This window comes from Protopterus annectens, chromosome 11.part0 (assembly GCF_019279795.1).
Source record: "Protopterus annectens isolate FY-2018-M chromosome 11.part0, PAN1.0, whole genome shotgun sequence".
Lineage (NCBI taxonomy): Eukaryota > Metazoa > Chordata > Ceratodontiformes > Protopteridae > Protopterus > Protopterus annectens.
This window is the reverse complement of record NC_056745.1, coordinates 881,250,544-881,270,952: the sequence shown is the minus strand read 5'-3', so window position 1 is coordinate 881,270,952 and position 20,409 is coordinate 881,250,544. Positions and strand designations below refer to the sequence as shown.

The 20,409-nt window shown below is 43.6% G+C and overlaps 1 protein-coding gene across 1 annotated transcript in view; it reads right to left on the bottom strand.

Moving 5' to 3' along the window:
• Nucleotides 1–20,409, bottom strand: part of MON2 (MON2 homolog, regulator of endosome-to-Golgi trafficking) — a gene marked incomplete in the record, with an annotated part of 2,751,369 nt that overhangs the window by 1,226,026 nt on the left and 1,504,934 nt on the right. The window contains 2 exon segments of the mRNA XM_044088289.1: nucleotides 12,439–12,543; nucleotides 12,635–12,747. Coding sequence (XP_043944224.1) covers nucleotides 12,439–12,543; nucleotides 12,635–12,747 — 218 coding nt within the window.

The following is a 20,409-nucleotide window of genomic DNA, read 5'->3' as shown; positions in this document are numbered from 1 at the left end:
AGACAAGAGTGAAATTATACTTTTGCAATCTCAACATCATACACTGCAATGTGGCTAGAGCTGTATGCATAGGCTTTCTCAAAATACTGATTAGAGGTTGGTGGTCTGTTTCGATCTAGACAGGTCTACCATAAACATGATCAAGGAACTTCGAACACACACACAAAATTGCCAAAAGCTCTTTCTCAATCTCAGCATACTGCATTTCAGTTTGGGTAAGAGTTCTTGATGCATAGGCAAAAGGTTAACCGTCTTGTATAATTAATGACTGCACCTAGACTGAATCTCGAAGCATCACATGAAAGACTGACTGGCTTGTGAACATAACATCTGAGAGTTGGTGGACTAGCAATTCTCTGTTTCAGGACATGAAATGCTCTTTGGTGTTGTTCTAACCAAGACCATGATACATCTTTACGTGTCATCTCTCTAAGCAGTGCTGAAAGTTGGCTCATGTCTGGAATGAACTTGCCTAAGTAGTTAACCATGCCAAGAAAAAGTTGCAGGGCTTGAATATTGTCTGGCGCTGGCATCTTGAGAATGACTGTTTGTTTAGAAGGGTCTGGTCATAGGCCTGAACCAGTAAATAAATGACCAACAAAAGTAACTTCTTGTACCTGAATTTGCATTTATGTGGATTGAACTTGAGTTTCACTTGACGTGCTCTTTCCAGAACTTTTCTGAGGTTTATGCCATACTCAGCTTCACCATTACCTCCTACTAGTATGTTGTCAACTATAACAGCACAAGTATACCCAGAAAAAAGTTGCTCCATTACACATTGAAAGACTTCACTTGCAGAATTTATCCCAAATGGCATTTTCAACGATCTGAACCTGCCAAACGGAGTACTGAACCTAGTGGGCAATGATGATTTTTTTTCGACCTGAATTTGCCAAAATTAATCCTTTGCATCTAAGACAGAAAAAACAGTGGTATTCGGCATCACAGCTGCGACTTCTTCAACTGTGCGCATTGGATGATGAGGTCTTTTTACTGCTTTGTTCAAATCCTGTGGATCAATACATATTCTGATGTCATCTGGAGTTTTTCTTATGAGCTACCACCAAGGAAGATACCCATTCAGTAGGTTCATCCCACTGGACAAATCACACCTTGTTGCACCATTCTGTCTAACTCAATTTTGACTCTGTCCTACACGGCTACTGGAACTTTCAGAGCTGGCCTGATAAAGTACAGTTGTGTACTCTTACCATAAATGTAGATGTTCGAGTGTATTCACAGCTGCAGTCATCACATTTGGGTTATCCCTGCCAGGGTAGCCTTAGGCCGGCCCGAATACCAGAGGCTTAGTATTTCTCTGTCAGTTGCTGTCGCTTCAGGACTGATGTCAGTCGTCAGCTGTATAAAGTAAGGCAGCCGACGCCATTACATCAGTTTTTCTTGCCCTAACCTGTTACGAGCCCCCAAGTAGAAGCCAGGATCTGGTGGAAGAACCCCACCAGTAGAAAGTAAATACCAATATGTCCCTTGTAAGGAAAGAGAAGAAAGGGGGATGGAGTGAGGGAAACCAGGACTGCAACAGTGAATACAATCGAACATCTACATTTATGGTAGGTGTACACAACTGTACTATGTTCTTCGTGTTTCACTGTTGCAGTCATCACATTTGGGTTGATTCCCAAAGCTGAGGAAATGGGTGGAGGCAGTCAAAGAAACTAGGGGCTGGCTAGGATGCCCTGCAAGACTGCAGAGGCAAACCCTGCCCTGGATTTGGAGAAGAGAGACAGGTGGTAATGCTTGATAAAAGTGTGAACAGATGTCCACGTGGCAGCCTTCAGGATGTCCCTGGTGGGGACTCCTCTGAGGAAAACTGCAGAGGTGGAGGCTGCTCTGGTGGAGCAAGTCCTGACCCCCTTGGGGGGAGGCTTTCTATGCTGTTTGTAGCAGAAATGGAAGCAGTGTGCTATCCATTTGGATCTGATTTGTTTGGAGATGGCTTTGCCTTCTGCCCCTGTAGCAAAGCTAACCAGCAACTGATCAGACTTTCTGAAGGATTCAGTCCTGTCTAGATAGGATCTGAGCTGTCTGTGCACATCCAGAGAGTGCAGAATCCTTTCCCCCTTGTTCAAGGGATTAGGAAAAATGTGGGTAAATGAATGGATTGGTTGAGAGCCACACTGGTCACCACCTTGGGCATGAAGGATGGGTTAGTTCTGAGGGATACCCTGTCAGCATGGAAGATGATGAAGGGTTCCATAGCCATGAGCGCTTGCAGCTGAGAGACTCTTCTGGGTGAAGTGATGTCCAGAAGGAATGTTGTCTTCCAGGAGATAATTTTAGGTCTGCAGAAGAAGCTGGTTTGAAAGGGGGCAGTGTGACATTTCCAATACAAAGTTAAGGTCCCAAGCTGGGATTGGTGCCCTCCTGGGTGGCCTCAACTTGCTAACCTCTCTTAGGAACTGTTTGATCAAAGGGTGTGAGAAACGGGGCTGCTCAGTGGTTAAATGAGCAGAAATAGCAGAGACATGAATTTTTACAGATGAGAAAGAGAGGTCACTGTGTTGTAGGTCAGCTAAGTAATTCATTATGAGAGGGAGGGCTGTGCCGTACTGGCTCCCTTAGCCTGGATCCAGGTGTAGAACCTTTTCCATTTGTCAGCATAAGACTTTCTAGTGCTAGGGCATCTGGCCTCACGGATAACTTCTAGAACCTCTTTACTGAGGGTGGCAGATTGGTTCGGGGTTAGGGAATAAGACATGCTGCCAAACTGAGTGTCTGCAATTGGGGATGCACAAATTCCCCTTCCCTCTGGGTCAGGAGGTTTGGAATCTGAGGAAGATGCCATGGTGGCAGTGGGGACAGGCTGTGCAGCAAGGGGTACCAGTGCTGGCGAGGTCAGTCTGGAGCTATAAGAATGGTCCTTGGTTTTTCCTCCTTTATTTTGAGCAGTACCCTGGGGATGAGAGGTAGTGGAAGAAAGGCACAAACTGATAGAATGACCCAGGAGAATGACAGGGCATCCACTTTCCAAGACATGCAGCGATACACCCTGGTGCAGAATTTGCTGACCTGATGGTTGGTGTGGGAGGCAAAAAGTTGACCTTCAGAGTGCTCCATTTCTGAGTTATTAAGGTGAAGGTTCTTCTGTTGAGTTGCCACTCGTGTGGGTCCAGATGAGTTCTGCTTAATTGATCTGCCAGAGAGTTGAGAGAGCCTGGTAGGAATTGCACTAACAGGTGCAGTTGCATGGCAGAGGGTGTGTGCCAAAGGGTCATGGCCAGCCTGCATAGAGGGTAGGAGCGAGTCCCTCCCTACCTGTTGATATACCACATCACAGTGGTGTTGTCTGTTTTGATCAGGAGAGCCCCTGGAGAGAGAAAGGGTTTGAAAGCTATGAAGGTGTGCTGGACAGCTATCATCTCCTTTTGGTTGATGTGCAGAAGGATTTGCTGTGGGCTTCATTGGCCCTGTATGTACCTGCTGTCCAGGGTGCACCCCAAGCATAGTCTGATGAGTCTGTGGTGAGTGTCTGGGTGGTGGGGGGTGGTGAGAAAGGCAGTCCCTTGTTGTGAGAGTATGCTGTTGCCCACCAAAGAAAATCTTTTCTGAGGCCAGGAATTATAAGTAGAAGAGTTTCCAGGTCTTGAGAGTGTTGACACCAAAGGCTTTTTAGGTACAACTGAAGTTTCCTCATTTGCAGTCTGGCATATGGAATGAGTAGTATGCAAGATGCCATTAACCCCATAGCTTGCAGGATCTTCCTTGCAGATAACTGGGGCCTGGTGGCTAGTTGAGAGAAGTAAGCTGTCAGGAAAATTTGTTTTTCTGGTGTAAGGAATGTCATCTAGGATGCTGTGTCCAGGCTTACTCTCAGGAAGATAATCCTTTGGTTGGACACCTATTTGGATTTCTTTTCATTGATTTTGTACCCTAAGGAGGTTAGTAGGGTCTTTGCAAAGGCCAGGTGCTTGAGCAGCTTTTCCTGGCTGTCTGCCTGAACAAGGCAGTCATCTAAGTATGGGTAAATCTGGATATTCCTTTGTCTGCAAAAGGCAATGGCCAGAGCCAGACATTTTGTGAACACTCTGGGAGCAGTAGATAAGCCAAAGGGAAGCGCAGAGAACTGAAAGTGTTGAGATCCTGCCCTGAAATGGAGATATTTCCTGCATGATTTCCTGATAGGAATGTGGAGGTAGGCCTCTTTTAGATCTAGGGTGGCTAGCCAAGCGTCCTTGGAGAGCATGGGTAACAGCTGGTGGAGGGTGAGCATTTTGAATTTTGGGATCACCAGGAAGGAGTTTAGAATGGTTAGATCGAGGATGGGGCGGCCAGGTGCCCTGTTTTCTGGGCACCAGAAAAAGTCTGGAGTAGAAACCTTGGCCTATCTGTTCTGCAGGAATGTCCTCTACTGTTCTCATAGAAAGTAGGGAAAGGATTTGATTCTGAGCCTCTGCCCACTGGTTTGGAGATAGATCTGGGAACCCTTTTGGGGTTGGAAGGGTGTGGAAGGAAAATTTGTATCCTTGTGACACACTGATCAGAACCCAGTGGTCATTGGTAATGGTGGCCCAGGTGCTTGCGTGAAAGGAGAGTTTTCCTCCTAGGGGTAAGCAAAGGTGGGCAGAGGTAAGGGGGGTAAGTCATTGTGAGTTCTTACCATAAAGGGGTGGCTTAGAACTCCCTGGTTTTGAAGTGGAGGTAGTCCACTGTTTAGATCTCTGCAGTCCCTGTGGCTGCTGTCTGGGGGGGTCTGGTCTGGACTGGCTTAATGGGAGCAGGACAGGACCAGTGTTTGGTGGGAAAATGCCTGCTGAACCTTGGTAGCTGGGCCTGCAAGAAATCCTTAGCTGTTTGCATAAATTTTGCTTTTTCTTCCATCTTTTTTAAGACCTCTTCTGCCTTTGTGCCAAATAAGTTGTCTTTGTCTAAGGGGGGCATCCAACAATTTAGATATGACATGGTCTGGCAGGGGCTGTTCCTTAACCCATGCATGCCTTCTAATGACAGATCCAGTGACTGCTGCCCTGAAAGAAGCTTCTAGGGTGTCAAAACCACAGTGCACAGTGTGTTTAGTTACTTGACTTGCAGAATGCATTAACTCTTGTAATTCTTTAGATTCTGCCCAAGCAGGAAAGGCAGACATTTTTTTGTTTGAGGAGTTCCAGTGTATGTTGCTGAAATTTTAGCATATGGAACTGACAATTTAGTGCCCTGACAGCAAGAGTAGCTGAGGTGTATACTTTTTACCCCATCTGTCTAGTGCTTGGGAAACCCTATTTGAGGGCGTGGGATTCTTAGCAGAGGTTGCTTTAATCCCTTTAAGCCCTTGAGAAATTTCAGGGTCAGCAGTAGGATTTTTAAAAATAAATTTGTGTGAGTCAGGGACTCTATAGTACCTGTCTGGTTTTCTGGGTGCAGGAGGGAGGGTGTCAGGAGTCAAGCTGGATTCCAGGAAAACATCCTCCACAACATCCAGGACTGGGGAGATGGCCAAGGGTCTGTGCTGTGGAAGATCTAGGAATTCCCTGAGTCTCTTTTTAGACCAAGGGTAGTCTTGACTCTCCCACTGGAAATGCTCCCTTAAGGTATGCAGGGATTCCCCAAAGGAAATATCCTCTGGGGGAAGAAGCTAAAGGAATGGAATCCTCTGCATCAGAATCCTCATAAGTAGAAAGGGGTTGTATGTCTTCATATTCAGATGCATTAGAGTCATCTGACTCTTGTTCAGACAAAACTACAGGGGACACATCTCTTTTCCCTTTGGAGGGAGTCGCCTGGCTTCCACTGATCAGCATGATAAGGTCTTCTGTCATTTTAAGCATTTGAGTCTGAGGAAAGGAAGCAGGCACCTGCGAGTGGGTCATCGGTTTCTTAGGTGTGGTTCGTACCCTGGGCCTTAGAAACTCGGTTGTTTTTGAAAGAACAGTAGTTGCGAAAGAAGACGTTGGTTTGTGTTGAGAATCGGTAGTGCGAAGGACTTCCTCGGAAGCCAGTGCTTGCTCAGCAGCTGCAGACTCATCTGAGGTAGAGACGACCACAGGATCCTTAGTCGAAGAAGAGTTTTGCGGCATACTGGACTCCAAAAGGGTCTCGATACTGGCCTGCGAATCAACAATAGCGGGCATCAGGGGCTGCGAAAGCGCCTCACTGAGGACCAGAGAATTGACTAGTTTAATGGAAGCACCATCGGTAGGTTTGGACCTGTGTGGTCTGTCTCTGTCTTTATCCTTATGTTTTTTTTTTGGAAGATCTGCTGTCAGATGGCTTACCAAAGCCATATCGGAATTCGAGGACTGTAAGCGAAAATATCTGGCTACAATAAGGGCCCGATTCTGGCACTGAACAAAGCACAGAAGCGACAATGGGGGATGTCGTGGTCTGGGCCTAAACAAATGACGCAGTAAGAATCGAAGTCTCAGTGTGGTATTTGCTTTCCACAAACAAGACAATTATTAACTTTTTCTGACATCTGCTAGTGCAACAAAAAAGGATCCCCAACGGGGTACTTAGCTTTAGAAGACTTCAACTTCAATTCGGTAGACGAAACTCAGGTAGTGGCCAACCGGCACTTGTACGAACTGTTTCTGCTTTGGGCTCCACAGCAAGAAAGACTGATGTAATGGTGTCCGGTGCCTTACTTTATACTACTGATGACCTGACGTCAGTCCTGAAGCGACAGCAACCCTGGCAGGGATAACCCAAACGTGATGACTGAAATAGTGAAACACAAAAAACATCTGGATTGACATCAGAGTCTAACTTCATGAAGTACACATCTGGAAGCTTCCCTAGTTTGTCTGCAAAAAGAACAGCATAGGTAGAAAATATATACTGGGCGAAATTAGAGCAGTGGTCTTTTAAGCTAACATGATGGACTTCCTTGTTAAATGAAAGCAGTGCGATTTTCAAACTGTCTCTGAACCCTAATAATGACTGGACGTGCCTCTTAACCACATAAAATAACAAGTCATAACATCTCCCAGCAGAGTAACATGAAAGCACTACTGAGCCTTTAGTCTAAATTTCTTCATCACTATACACAACAAGCTTCACACACTTTGCCAAATCAAGCCTTTCACTATAACACACACTAGCAAATGTTTCTGATAACATAACACTGCACTTGGAACCTGTGTCATCTTTGAGGTCTATGGGTTTTCCATTTAACCGAGCAGTACAGAATACTTCATTCTTTGCCCTTAAATCTACTGCACTGACACACCATCTTCACAGAGAGTAGGGTTGCAGTTTTCTTATTGATCAACTCTTCTCTTAAAATGTTCCCTTTTAATGAAAGAATGTGGGCCTTTTGGTTTACAAAACCTTTTGAAATGATTCCACTTATTGCATTTGTGGGAAACCCTAACATTTTTCCCTTTTAGATTCATGATTTCCACAACAATTACGTCAGTTGGCAATGAAACTGGGTGGGGGCCCATCTTTTGAGTTTGCTAACTCACTCTTATGCTTCACTGAGACTGTGCGAACTCTGGAATTTGCTGGAAAGCTCTGGGGTTTACCAGTGAGTGCTACAGGGGCTACAGTTACTGCCATGTGCTTGGGCCGGTTTCTTTTAACCACATGCTGCATACTAACAAATGAGCTCTAGAAGTTACTGGAAGCATGCATCTGTCATTTGCAAGCATATTTGTGTGCTTTTTTATGAGCCTGTATATCTGACAAATGTCAGTGGCCTTATTTAAAGTTAAATCAATGTCACAAAGCAAAATCTTTCTCACAGCATCATCTCTAATACCACCCACAAGTCTGTCTTTTATAAACTCATATCTTACATCACCAAATCTACACATTTTAGCCTTATTCCTCATGTCAGTTATATATGCTGCAAAAGTTTCATCAGGCTTTTGATTCCTTGTGTAAAATAAGTGCCTTTCCATTGTACTGTTTTGTCTGGCCATTACACAGTTCTCTAAATTTACGTTCTAAGCACTCAGGGTCCTCTTTACTCAGCCAGTACAACGATATGACTGTTTTCCCCATCTCCTGCAAACGCAACAGGTGCATACACAAATGAACACTCCCTTTCAATAGCTTCTAACCCAGTTAAATTAAGCAGAATAAATGCCTTTGTATGGTCAATTTTAACAGAAAATGCGGGCTGCATGAAAAGTCATACTCTTGCTCAAAAACTCTCCAGTTCTCTGCAATTTTATTGTCAAATACAAGTGCACTGGGTTTTCAAAACCAATTAGCCATGCCCACAAAGTATGCACAAAGACACTGATAATATGGCCCTTGTAATTAAGTACAAACAAACCGTTACGAGTTTATAATAACATTCAAATGCACAATGAACTCTTCGAAACACTGTACTTTGCGAAATATTCTCTGAAATGGCTGTATTTTGCGAAATAACTTTACTGTAATATTGGACAAGCAAGCGAACACTTTACATACTTCTGATAACTCGGATATCTTTAATTAACATGAAAAATGTCCTTAGCAAAAATGCAGTTGTTGCCTTTTATTTTATTCATTTTATGCAATTCTGACTTTATTTCAAACATTTTCAGTAGTAATTTGAATATTTGTATCAATATTGGACATAGTGGTTTATTTAAATAATGTTTAGAGCGTTTTGTATTCTTTGTTTCATATTTTGCAAATAAGAAATTATTAGAGCAACTTTTAACATCTGAAATTCATTTCTGACCAGTTTTGCGAATTATACATGCAGTAGTGATAATCCACTCCTGTATATCTCTCCAGTACCAACCAGGTGCCTTGCAAACTCAGAAACTGGAGCTCTTTCTGGCAACAAGTCATTTTGGTCATGCTTCCCTTGACACCATACCCTTTTCAGACATGCCTCTTCTGACACCATGTCGCTCATCATCCCTCTCTAACATAGATGACAAGCAGGCGCGGTACTTCGTTTAGATGCTTTATTACACAGAAACACATCAGGCTGTCTTGACTGCTTACAGTTGAGGGTTTGTGGACTTCTGTTGGAGCTGCAGCTGATTTGTTTCCTTAACTGGGCAGAGATAAGTGGATAAATGTGTACACTCCACGGCTCACACAGGAGAAGGGTCTGTCTGTAAAAGTTAAAGTATCAGCATTTTATTATTCACTTTACTTTCCTTATTTTATTTATGCATTGACCAGTCCTTGAGTTTGACTCCAATATTACCTCTGTACCTTTTAATCCCTCCTAAAACTGGTGACTTTTGGAGAAAAGATGGTGAATTACACTTAAATGACAAGAATTAGAATTATAAACTTCTGTTATATTAGAAAATGTGTATTAATTCACATTCTCTTATTGTGTCAATGTATCAAGGTAATAGTAGAAATATTTTAAGTGTCCCTTATTAATTCTGGATTTGTCCCTAATTCTGCTCAGATTTGATCAGGCTTCAAGGAAATGGTGCATTTTTGTGCAGTGTAAAAATAGTGTCTTCTTCTTCTTTCAGCTGCGCCTGTTAGGGGTCGCCACAGCGGATCAACTGTTTCCATTTCTTTCTGTCCTCTGCATCTTGCTCTGTCACACCAACCACCTGCATGTCCTCTCTCACCACATCCATAAACCTTATCTTAGGCCTTCCTCTTTTCCTGTTACCTGGCAGCTTCATCCTTAGCATCTTTTTCCCAATATACTCTGCATCCCTCCTCAGCACATGTCCAAACCAACATAATCTTGCCTCTCTGGCTTTGTCTCCAAACCTTCCAACCTGGGCTGACCCTCTAATATACTTATTCCTAATCCTGTCCATCCTCGTCACACCCAGTGCAAATCTTAACATCTTCAACTCTGCCACGTCAAGCACTGACTCCTGCTTTTTTGTCAATGCCACTGTCTCCAGCCCATATAACATAGCTGGTCTCACTACCCTCTTGTAGACCTTCCCTTTCACTCTTACTGGTACCCGCCTGTCACAAATCACTTCTGACACTCTTCTCCACCCACTCCATCCTGCCTGTATTCTCTTCTTATCCTCTCTTCCACATTCACCATTACTCTGAACTGTTGATCCCAAGTATTTAAACTCATCCACCTTCGCCACCTCTTCTCCCTACATCCCTCACCATTCCTCTATCCTCCCTCTCATTCACACACACATATTCTGTCTTAGTCCTGCTGACCTTCATTCTTCTTCTCTCTAGAGCATATCTCCACCTCTCCAGGGTCTCCTCCAGCTGTTCCCTACTCTCACTTCAGATCACAATGTCATCTGCAAACATCATAGTCCACGGGGACTCCTGTCTGATCTCATCGGTCAACCTGTCCATCACCATTGAAAATAAGAAAGGGCTCAGAGCTGATCCTTGATGTAATCCCACCTCCACCTTAAGCGCATCAGTCACTCCCAACTGCAGACCTCACTGCTGTCACACTACCCTCGTACATATCCTGCACCACTCTTACATACTTCTCTGACACTCCTGACTTCCTCATACAATACCACAACTCCTCTCTAGGCACCCTGTCATATGCTTTCTCTAAGTCCACAAAGACACAATGTAACTCCTTCTGACCTTCTCTGTACTTCTCCATCAACACTCTCAGAGCAAGCATTGCATCTGTAGTGCTCTTTCCTGGCATGAAACCATACTGCTGATCACTAATCATCACCTCCCTTCTTAACCTAGCTTCCGCTACTCTTTCCCATAACTTCATGCTGTGACTGATCAAGTTTAATCCCTCTGTAGTTAATACAGCTCTGCACATAACCCTTATTCTTAAAAATCGGTACCAAACACTTTTTTTCCATTCCTCAGGCATCCTCTCACTTTCCAAGATTTCATTAAACAATCTAGTTAAAAACTCCACTGCCATTTCACCTAAACACCTCCATGCTTCCACAGGTACGTCATCTGGACCAACAGCCTTTCCATTCTTCATCCTCTTAATAGCTACCCTTACTTCCTCCTTGCTAATCCACTGCACTTCATGATTCACTAGCCACACATCATCCAAACTTCTTCTCCCTCTCATTCTCTTCATTCATCAGCCCCTCAAAGTACTCTTTCCATCTGCTCAATACACTCTCCTCGCTTGTCAGTACATTTCCCTCATTATCCTTTATCACCCTTACCTGCAGCACATCTTTACTAGTTCGGTCCCTCTGTCTAGCCAATCGGTACAGGTCCTTTTCTCCCTCCTTAGTGTCCAACCTTTCATACAACTCTTCATACGCCTTATCCTTAGCCTTCGCCACCTCTCTCTTTGCCATGCACCTCATCTCCTTATACCTTTGTCTACTTTCTTCATCTATCTGACAATCCCACTTCTTCTTCGCCAACCTCTTTCTCTGTATACTCTCCTGTACTTCTTCATTCCACCACCAGGTCTCCTTGTCCTCCTTAATCTTTCCAGATGTCACACCAAGCACCTTTCTAGCCATTTCTCTTACTAGCTCTGCTGTAGTTACCCAGCTATTCGGTAACTCTTCACTGTCACCCAGAGCCTGTCTTAACTCTTCCCTGAACTAGTTACCCAGCTATTCGGTAACTCTTCACTGTCACCCAGAGCCTGTCTTAACTCTTCCCTGAACTCCACCTCACAATTACCCTTTTTCAATTTCCACCATTTGATCCTTAGTGCTGCACTCACACTCATCTTCCTCTTCTTGATCACCAATGTCATACTACAAACCACCATCCTATGCTGCCTAACTACACTTTCCCCTGCCACCACTTTACAGTCTCCAGTCTCCTAGTGTGTTCCACATTTTGACTGTCACACATTGTTAGGGTCCATGTTCCACACTGACCTCTTAAGAGTTTCAGACCTATGTATGCCACATTATCTTTTCTTGGTTCAAATTACTCATGTTTAGTGGCCACTCCAGTGGTGTAGAGGGATAAAGCACCAACTATGGCTCAGCCGACTCGGGTTCAATTAGCAGCTCAGGTGACTGATGGAGCAGCAGAGAAGGGATGGGCATGCTCATCCAATGTGTATAGATGCTCATTGATATGCTCTTTAAGAACAGGCATAGTTAAAACAGGGAAGTTGCCCTTAGACTTAGTTAACGAGCCATGGGGGGCAGGGAAAGGAAGTGGCAGTTATAAGAGCCCCCCAAGATGAAAGCACAGATGAATTTAGCCTTCAGGACACCTTCAGGATAAGAGAATAAACCTGGGGTGGGCGCAGGGGGTTGGAGAGTAGCTGGTAGACACAATGTGGACACTGGGTATTGGAGGCTGGGCAGGTAAACACGAAGTATGAGGGGACCAAAAAAACCCTCATGTTTACTGCTAAACATTCTGAATCTTTTAAAGAAATTTAAAAATACCTGGCTGACATCAACTGACAACAAAAATGACCTTATGTTTTCTGGTGATGCATATATTTAGTTTCTTAATATGCCAGAATAACCTACCACTGTAAAGCACTGGCTATATTTTGTTTCATGAACTTGACTTTTGCTTAATTTTTTTCAGTATCTAGGAGTATGAACAAATCTTCAGTAATCTTGTGTAGCATTATCTAACAGTAAAACATACCTGCAGGGTCGCTAGGACTAGTTGCCAGGACGTCCCAAGAACTGCTCCATGACAATGAGCTAAATTCAGTAGTGTTCTCATACACTGAATATTTTTTGCTGTTAACTAGACAAAGTAGAAACAGAGGAGAATAATTTTTTTCAGAATCCAGCATTCTTGAATAAATAAGAAAAGAAAGACAATTTTAGAACTTTACCATAACAGTTCCTTGAGGTTGAATAGCAAGTGGTTGTCCCACTGCCACTACTTGCTGATGCGACTCACTTGTTGGACTTATAATCTGAACCGTCTGGCCCTGAATCGAATAAGCTACAAGAGAAATGTAATTACATAACACCTATAAAAATGGGAGCTGGAATTAAGTATCATGATGCACACTGTAAACATGTCAGTCATTATTACCCCCACCTACTCACCGTCCAATTCTAGTGCCTCCCTCAAGCTTTTCAACAACATTTTTGTACAAGATGAAAGCATAGAAAATCATGTAAGTGAATGTCAGCTATGTTTGTGATGATGAGGTTCAGTCCAAGACTTTCTAGTACCATTTACAACACCCACTCAGTGCCTCATGACATCTGTGATAGCATGTAAGACCTCTAATATAAGAAATACCTTTAGTCTTCAAAGTGAGTAAGTCATAGTACAAAAAGCAGTCCTTCACAGTTTCAGCTGGAAAGTACAGTTGTGTACACTTACCATAAATGTAGATGTTAGAGTGTCTTCACTGTTGCAGTCATCACCGTAGGGTTCTTCTTGCCGGCAGGCAGCCCTCGGTTGGCCAGAATCCCAAAGTCTGGGTCCGGCGTCGGCTGTTCAGTCATGCTCCCTGACGTCAGAGCACCAGGAGTACAAAGCTGCCAGCCGACGCCATGTTCTCCAGTTTTTCTTGCCCCAGATGTCAGGTGCCCAAAAGTGAAGGCTAATAGTAAAACAAAAATGTAACATACAACAAACCCCATACCCTGTAGCAAATACACCTCAGAAGAAGGGTGAAGTAGGAAACCACACTAATAAAAGTATAAGAGGGGACAGGAGGGTGGGTAACCTAGACTGCAACAGTGAAGACACTCGAACATCTACATTTATGGTAAGTGTACACAACTGTACTATGTTCATCGTGTTTCACTGTTGCAGTCATCACTGTAGGGTTGAATCCCAAAGCTGAGATAAAGGGTGGTGGTTATAGAGTAGAAGGGGTGGCTAGAAGGCCCTGCATGACTGCAGAAGCAAAGCCTGCCCTAGACTTAGAATAAAGAGGGAGATTATAGTGCTTAGAGAAAGTATGCACTGAACTCCAAGTTGCAGCTTCCAAAATATCTTTGGTAGGTACTCCCCTGAGAAAGGCTGCTGAAGTAGCAGCAGCTCTGGTAGAGTGAGTCCTAATTTTTCTTGGGATTTGCTTTCCATGATGAGAGTAACAAAATCTGATTCCATGAGCAATCCATTTAGAAATGGTCTGTTTTGAAATAGCTTTGCCTTGGGAATTTGCTGCATAAGAAACAAACAATTGCTCTGTTTTCCGGATATCCTTGGTTCTGTCCAGGTAAAAACGAAGCTGCCTGTGCAAGTCCAAGGAATGCAAGACCCTTTCCCCCTTATTTTCTGGATTAGTGAAAAAGGTTGGCAGGTGAATAGTTTAATTTAAAACCACTTTAGGCATGAAAGTAGGATTAGTACTTAAAGAGACCGTGTCTTGATGAAAAATAATATAAGGTTCCCCAGCCATGAGAGCTTGTAACTCCGAGACTCTCCTGGCTGAAGTCAAAGCCAGTAGGATAGCTGTCTTCCATGATAAATACTTAATATCAGATGTGGCAGCAGGCTCAAAAGGAGGCAGAGTAAGTTTTTCCAGAACATAGTTGAGGTCCCAGGCAGGTATGGGTGGTGTCCTAGGGGGCCTTGAATTCTTTGCTCCTTTGAGATATTGTTTCAGTAGTGGATGCGAAAAGATTGGAGGATCTGTATTGTAATGTGCAGAGATAGCTGAGGCATGATTTTATGGAGGAGAAGGATAAACCCTTATGTAACATGTCTGTCAGGTAATGTAAAATCAATGGAATGTTAGGAATGAGAGGATCAGAATTCTGAGCATGCATCCAGGTGCAAAATATCTTCCATTTACCTTCATAAGATTTTCTAGTGCTAGGCCGTCTGGCTTCTAAGATGACATCCATGACCTGTTTGGGAAGGGTAGGATTAATCATAGACCCTGAATACGCCAGGCTGAGAGTTTTGATATGACAGTGCAGAACCTGGCCCTGGTGTTGGGACAAAAGATTTGGAATTTGAGGTAGAATCCAAGGAGGCTCCTGGGATAGATTCATCAGTGTTGAGTACCAAAATTGACGAGGCCAATTTGAGGCCAGTAAAATCATCTTGGGTTTGTCCTGCTTTATCTTTAATAACACCCGTGGAAGAAGAGGTAGAGGAGGAAAGGCATACCCCAAGAGGTTCCTCCAACTGAATGAGAGAGCATCCACTTTCCATGCTAGTTTGTGATATGTCCTTCTGCAAAAAATCTGTAACTGGTAGTTGAGGGGGGATGCAAATAGATCTATGTCCGGGCAGCCCCAGGCATCTGCAATCATCTTGAATATCTGGGTGTCTAGCATCCACTCGTGTGGGTCTGACAGGTTCCTGCTCAGGCTGTCTGCCAGAATATTTTGTTTCCCTGGCAGGAACTGCGCTTGTAGGTCCACTTTGCAAGCTAGAGCTGTGTTCCACAAGGTCATTGCTTGCCTGCATAGAGGGTAGGAGTGTGTGCCACCTTGTTTGTTTATGTACCACATTAATGTGGTGTTGTCAGTCCTTATTGTAAGTTGTCCTGGATGTAATAGATTCTTGAAGGCTGTCAGAGCATTCTGTACAGCTAGCATCTCTTTTTGATTGATGTGCAGATTCCTTTGATCTGCAGTCCATACGCCTTGAACGCACTGTCCTGCAATGTGTGCCCCCCAGGCGTAGTCCGATGCATCTGTTGTCATAGTTTGCCTGGCTGGGGGCAAGGTGAAAGGCTGACCCTTGTTGAGGTGACATGCCTGTGACCACCATAGAAACTCCTGTTGTAGGCAGGGAATGAGAGATATCATTGTGTCCAAGCTGTGGCTGTGTTGAGACCATACGCTTTTTAGGTACCACTGTAATTTCCTCATATGCAGCTTTGCAAATGGTATTAGTAGTATGCAAGATGCCATGAAGCCCAAGGCCTGCAGAATTTTTCTTGCAGGTAGTTGGGTCTTTGTTGCCATTGTTTTGAAATATTGAGTCAGTTGTAATTGTTTGTCTGGCATCAGATAAGCCTTCTGGGCCGTTGTATTCAAGCTGGCACCCAGGAATGTCATGTTTTGTGAGGGTACTAGTTTTGATTTCTTTTAGTTTACTGTGTACCCCAGGCAACTTAGAAGATGTTTTACATAAGCCAGATGTTGTAAGAGGGTGTCCTTGCTTTCTGCTTGGATGAGGCAGTCGTCCAGGTATGGGTATATTTGAATTCCTCTTTGTCTGCAGTATGCAATTACTGGTGCCAGGCATTTTGTGAAGACCCTGGGCGCAGTAGATAAGTCAAAGGGCAGTGCAGAGAATTGGTAATGGGTTGAACCTGCAATGAAATGGAGGTATCTTCTGCAACTTTGTCTGATAGGGACATGCAGGTATGCCTCCTTGAGGTCCAACGTTACTAGCCATGCTTTCTTGCCCAACATGGGAAGAAGCTGCTGTAGTGTCAGCATCTTGAATTTGGGTACTTGTAAGAAGGGGTTTAGAATTGAAAGGTCCAGAATTGGTCTCCAGGCATTGTCCTTTCTGGGAACTAGAAAGAGTCTTGAGTAAAATCCTTGGCCTTGCTCTGGAGTAGGTACCAGTTGAATGGCTCTCATCTCCATGAGAGCTGTAATTTGTTTTTGTGCCTCTGCCCATTGATTTTGTGGCAGGTTTGGCATTCCTCTTTTCATTGGTAAGGTGTGAAAATGGAATCTGTATCCTCGTGAAATTATGTCTAGGACCCATTTGTCCTTTGTGACAATGTGCCAGTTGTCTGAAAAAAGTGCGAGTTTTCCTCCCAAGGGGGCTGCCAAGAGAGTGTTGCTTGGCCAGATGAGGTGCAAGTCATTGAGTTTGCCTTCTGGTAGTTTGGGACCTGTCTTCTCCTCCCTTCTGTGTTGCAGTGCCCCATTGATGAGGTTTGTACTGGGCTTGTGGTTGTCCTCTGCCTCTTGGACGTCTGTATTTACCCCTCTGTGGTCTGTCAGTAGCTGGAAAGGACCAATTTTTTGTTGGCCAATTTCTGCTGAAGCAAGGGGGCTGTACCTGCAGAAATTCTTTGACTGTCTGCATAGATTTTGCCTTATCCTCCATTTTCTTTAAGACTTCTTCTGCTTTAACTCCAAAAAGAACATCCTGCTGTAAGGGAGCATCCAGAAGCTTTGCTTTAACATGATCAGGCTGAGTTTGTTCCTTTAACCAAGCATGCCTATATATAACAGACCCAGTGACAGCCGCTCTGCAGGAAGCCTCCAAAGAATCAAAACCACATTGTAAAGTATGTTTGCCCACCTGTTCAATTGCATGTAACAGATCCTGCATTTCTTTCAATTTAGACTGTTGAGGGAGTGTGCTCATTTTTTGTTTTAACTGAGACATTAGAAATTGCTGATATTTTAGCATGTGAAATTGGCAATTTAGTGCCCTCATAGCTAGAGTGGCTGAGGTGTAATCCTTTTTCCCCCACCTGTCTAGTGCTCTGGAGTCCCTTTCAGAGGGTACAGGATTTTTTGCCATAGAAGCCTTAGCCCCTTTGGGACCCTGGGAGATAGTCTCTGGATCAGCAACAGGACTTTTATAAAGGAATTTGTGGGAATCAGGCACTCTATAGTATCTGTCAGGTTTGGCTGGAGCAGGAGGCAGAGAATCTGGGTTCAAACTGGATTCTAAGTAAACATCATCCACAATGTCTAAAACTGGGGGTATGGCAAGTGGTCTGTGCTGGGGGAGTAAAAGAAACTCTCTGAGCCTTTTCTTTGAGTCAGAGTAGTCCTGACCTTCCCAGTGAAAATGTTCCCTCATAGTGTGTAAAGTTTCTCCAAAGGAGTAGTCTTCAGGGGGAGAAGCTGAGGGAATAAAATCATCAGCATCATAATCTTCATAAGGGGAGAAGGAGTAATCTTGGTCCTCAGAGGAGTCTGAGGAAATAAAGACTTGTTCAGAGGAGGCGTAATCTTCCTCTTGTCTAGGCCTTTTGTCGGGTGGGGGTTGGAAACCCCTGAATAAAGAGATCAAATCTTCAGCCATTTTGAGCATCTGTTTCTTGGGCATGAGGCCTTCAGGTGGAGACTGAAGTGCAGTCTTTTTAGGTTTAATAGGAGTCTTAGTCTTAGGATACGTTTTTATGGTGAGCGTTGTCGGTCTGAAGACGCCTTCAGAAACCAAAGGTGTTTCTGCAGCACCGGACATCTTTATCAGCAGTGTCGTCGGTAGGGGGTAAACAAAATGGCTGCGTCGGCCTAGTACTCTCTGCCAAAAGCTCCGAAGCGGTCTCGGGTTCCAGATCTGCGGTAGTCAGGGGCTGTGTCGGAGCCTCACTGAAGACCGGTGAACCGGAGACCGGACCAGCCGAGGCCTCAGAGTCTGGCTTGGGTCTAGGCTGCCTGTCCTTGTCCTTGCGTTTTTTGTGCATGCCGGTAGTCGGTTGCTCCGACGGCATAGTGTAGTTAAATTTTCTACGGAAGTAGTGTTGTGCGAAATCAAAGCGTCTTTTTATAGTACGCTTATTAAACCTAGCACAAAAACGACAACCAGTGACGTCTTGGTCTGGGCCTAGGCAAGGTATGCAGTAAGAATGAAAATGCTTATGAGGTATTTGCTTCCCACAAGAAATACAATTGTTAACTTTTTCTGACATCGGTCTGAGGCAAGAAAAGTTTACCCAACGGGGTACTTAGCTTTATTGAAGACTTTGGATCTGAAATTCGACTTCGAAAATCTCAGGAGTCGGCCAACCGGCACTTGCGAACTGCTTCTGCTTCGGGCACCGCGCGGCAAGAAAGACAGAAGAAAATGGCGTTGGATGCATTATATATACCCCTGGCGCACTGACGTCAGGGAAGAAGCGACAGCAACCGATGCCAGACCAAGACTTTGGAATTCCGGCCGACTGCGGGACCGCCTGACGGCAGGATAACCCCCAAGTGTGATGACTGCAGCAGGGTAACACGATGAACATCTGATATGGTAAGACTAGCATGTCAATTATACTATAAGGGGCTGTCTATAAAGTGTGCAAAACAGAAGCAAAGGGAATTCAGTGCAGGGCAACTACACTCCTGCTGAGCATTTTAAAGGTAGAGTGTTTGTTGAAGGTGTATAGTGAAAACTAGATGGCCATATATAAATACATATGTATATATGGATTCCATACATTTGGTCGAATTACACTTAGTCGAAAATGATTCCAGGCATTTCACTTCACTGAAAGCTCACTTGGTCGAAGTTGACTTGGTCGAAAATGGAATACAGCCCCTGCCCCACTGCAGTGCAACCCTGGAGTGAGAATATTTAATAAGTGGGGTGTGGGGGGCATAGCCCCTCACATTATGCCAATAGTTTTTACTAAAGATATATATATATATATATATATATATACAGCAATGCATTTCTAATGGATATACCTTCGTATAATAGTGAATACATTAAAATTATGTGGGGGGGCGTACCCCCCCTTATTTAATATTCTCACTCCAGGGTTGCACTGCAGTAGGACAGAGGCTATATTCCATTTTTGACCAAATGAACTTCGACCAAGTGAGCTTTCAGTCAAGTGAACTTTCAATGAAGTGCAATGCCTGGTATCAAAGTGTAATTCGACCAAATGTATGGAATCAATATATATATATATATATATATATATATATATATATATATATATATATATATATATACATACACATATATATATATATATATATATATATATATATATATATATATATACGGTGGTGGTGCTGCGGTAGCACTGTCGCCTCAGAGACGCTGTCCGGTTCGATTCTCAGCTAGAGCGTCTTCTGCGTGGAGACATGAGTGAATGGGTGCACCTTCGTTGAAGGTTGTGCGTCACAGCTGGCAACTCGGCATGTAAAAATCTACTGCCAATCATTAGCGGACCGGAGTTCCGCTGTGGCGACCCCTAACCGGGAAAAGCCGAAAGACACAACAACATATATATATATATATATATATATATATATATATATATATATATACATACACCAAATATCACTGAACGTATCTTTGAAAAGAACATAAAAAACATCAACCTTCCAGCATGTGGAAAGCCTTTTAACCATACTGACTAAAGGTCTACTAGCTTCTTGGGTACAGATCACTATCAAGTGAACAACCATTAAGATACTGTTTGCTTCATGAGGGACAGGTTCTTTAATCAGGAAAGTAGAATAAAGACAACTGGTCTTTCCTCCTACTCTGGCACACCTAAGAAAGGTACAATGCAACTGTCAATAAAAATCCAGGGTCAAATGCATTCCCAGATGACTACACACTGAGCAGGAGGTTGATTACAACTCTCACAGCGTGAAAATTGAGAAGACGTTAAAAAAATCAGTGGAAGTTATACATTTGGGTATAATTTAGTTACAGGCAGTTGATTACAGTGTCAGCAAAGAAAAAAAAAATAATCGGACAGCATACGAGAAAATCAACCAGACAATGGAGAAGAATATTGTAGCTGTTCAGCAAAAATCATTTCAAGTTTCATCTCTAGTACAGGAAATAACTTCTAGTGATCTCAAGGAAAAAAATCAAATGCACTCAGAGGTGTTTAAAGGAAGTGAGAACACTGGAGATATACATAAAGCCAAATAAAAAAGCTTGAAAATAGAAAAGGCTTTAATAAGCTATTCAGTTAAGCAAATAAAACTGCAGAAATCAAAGCTGAAATGAAGGGAAGACTCGCAGACC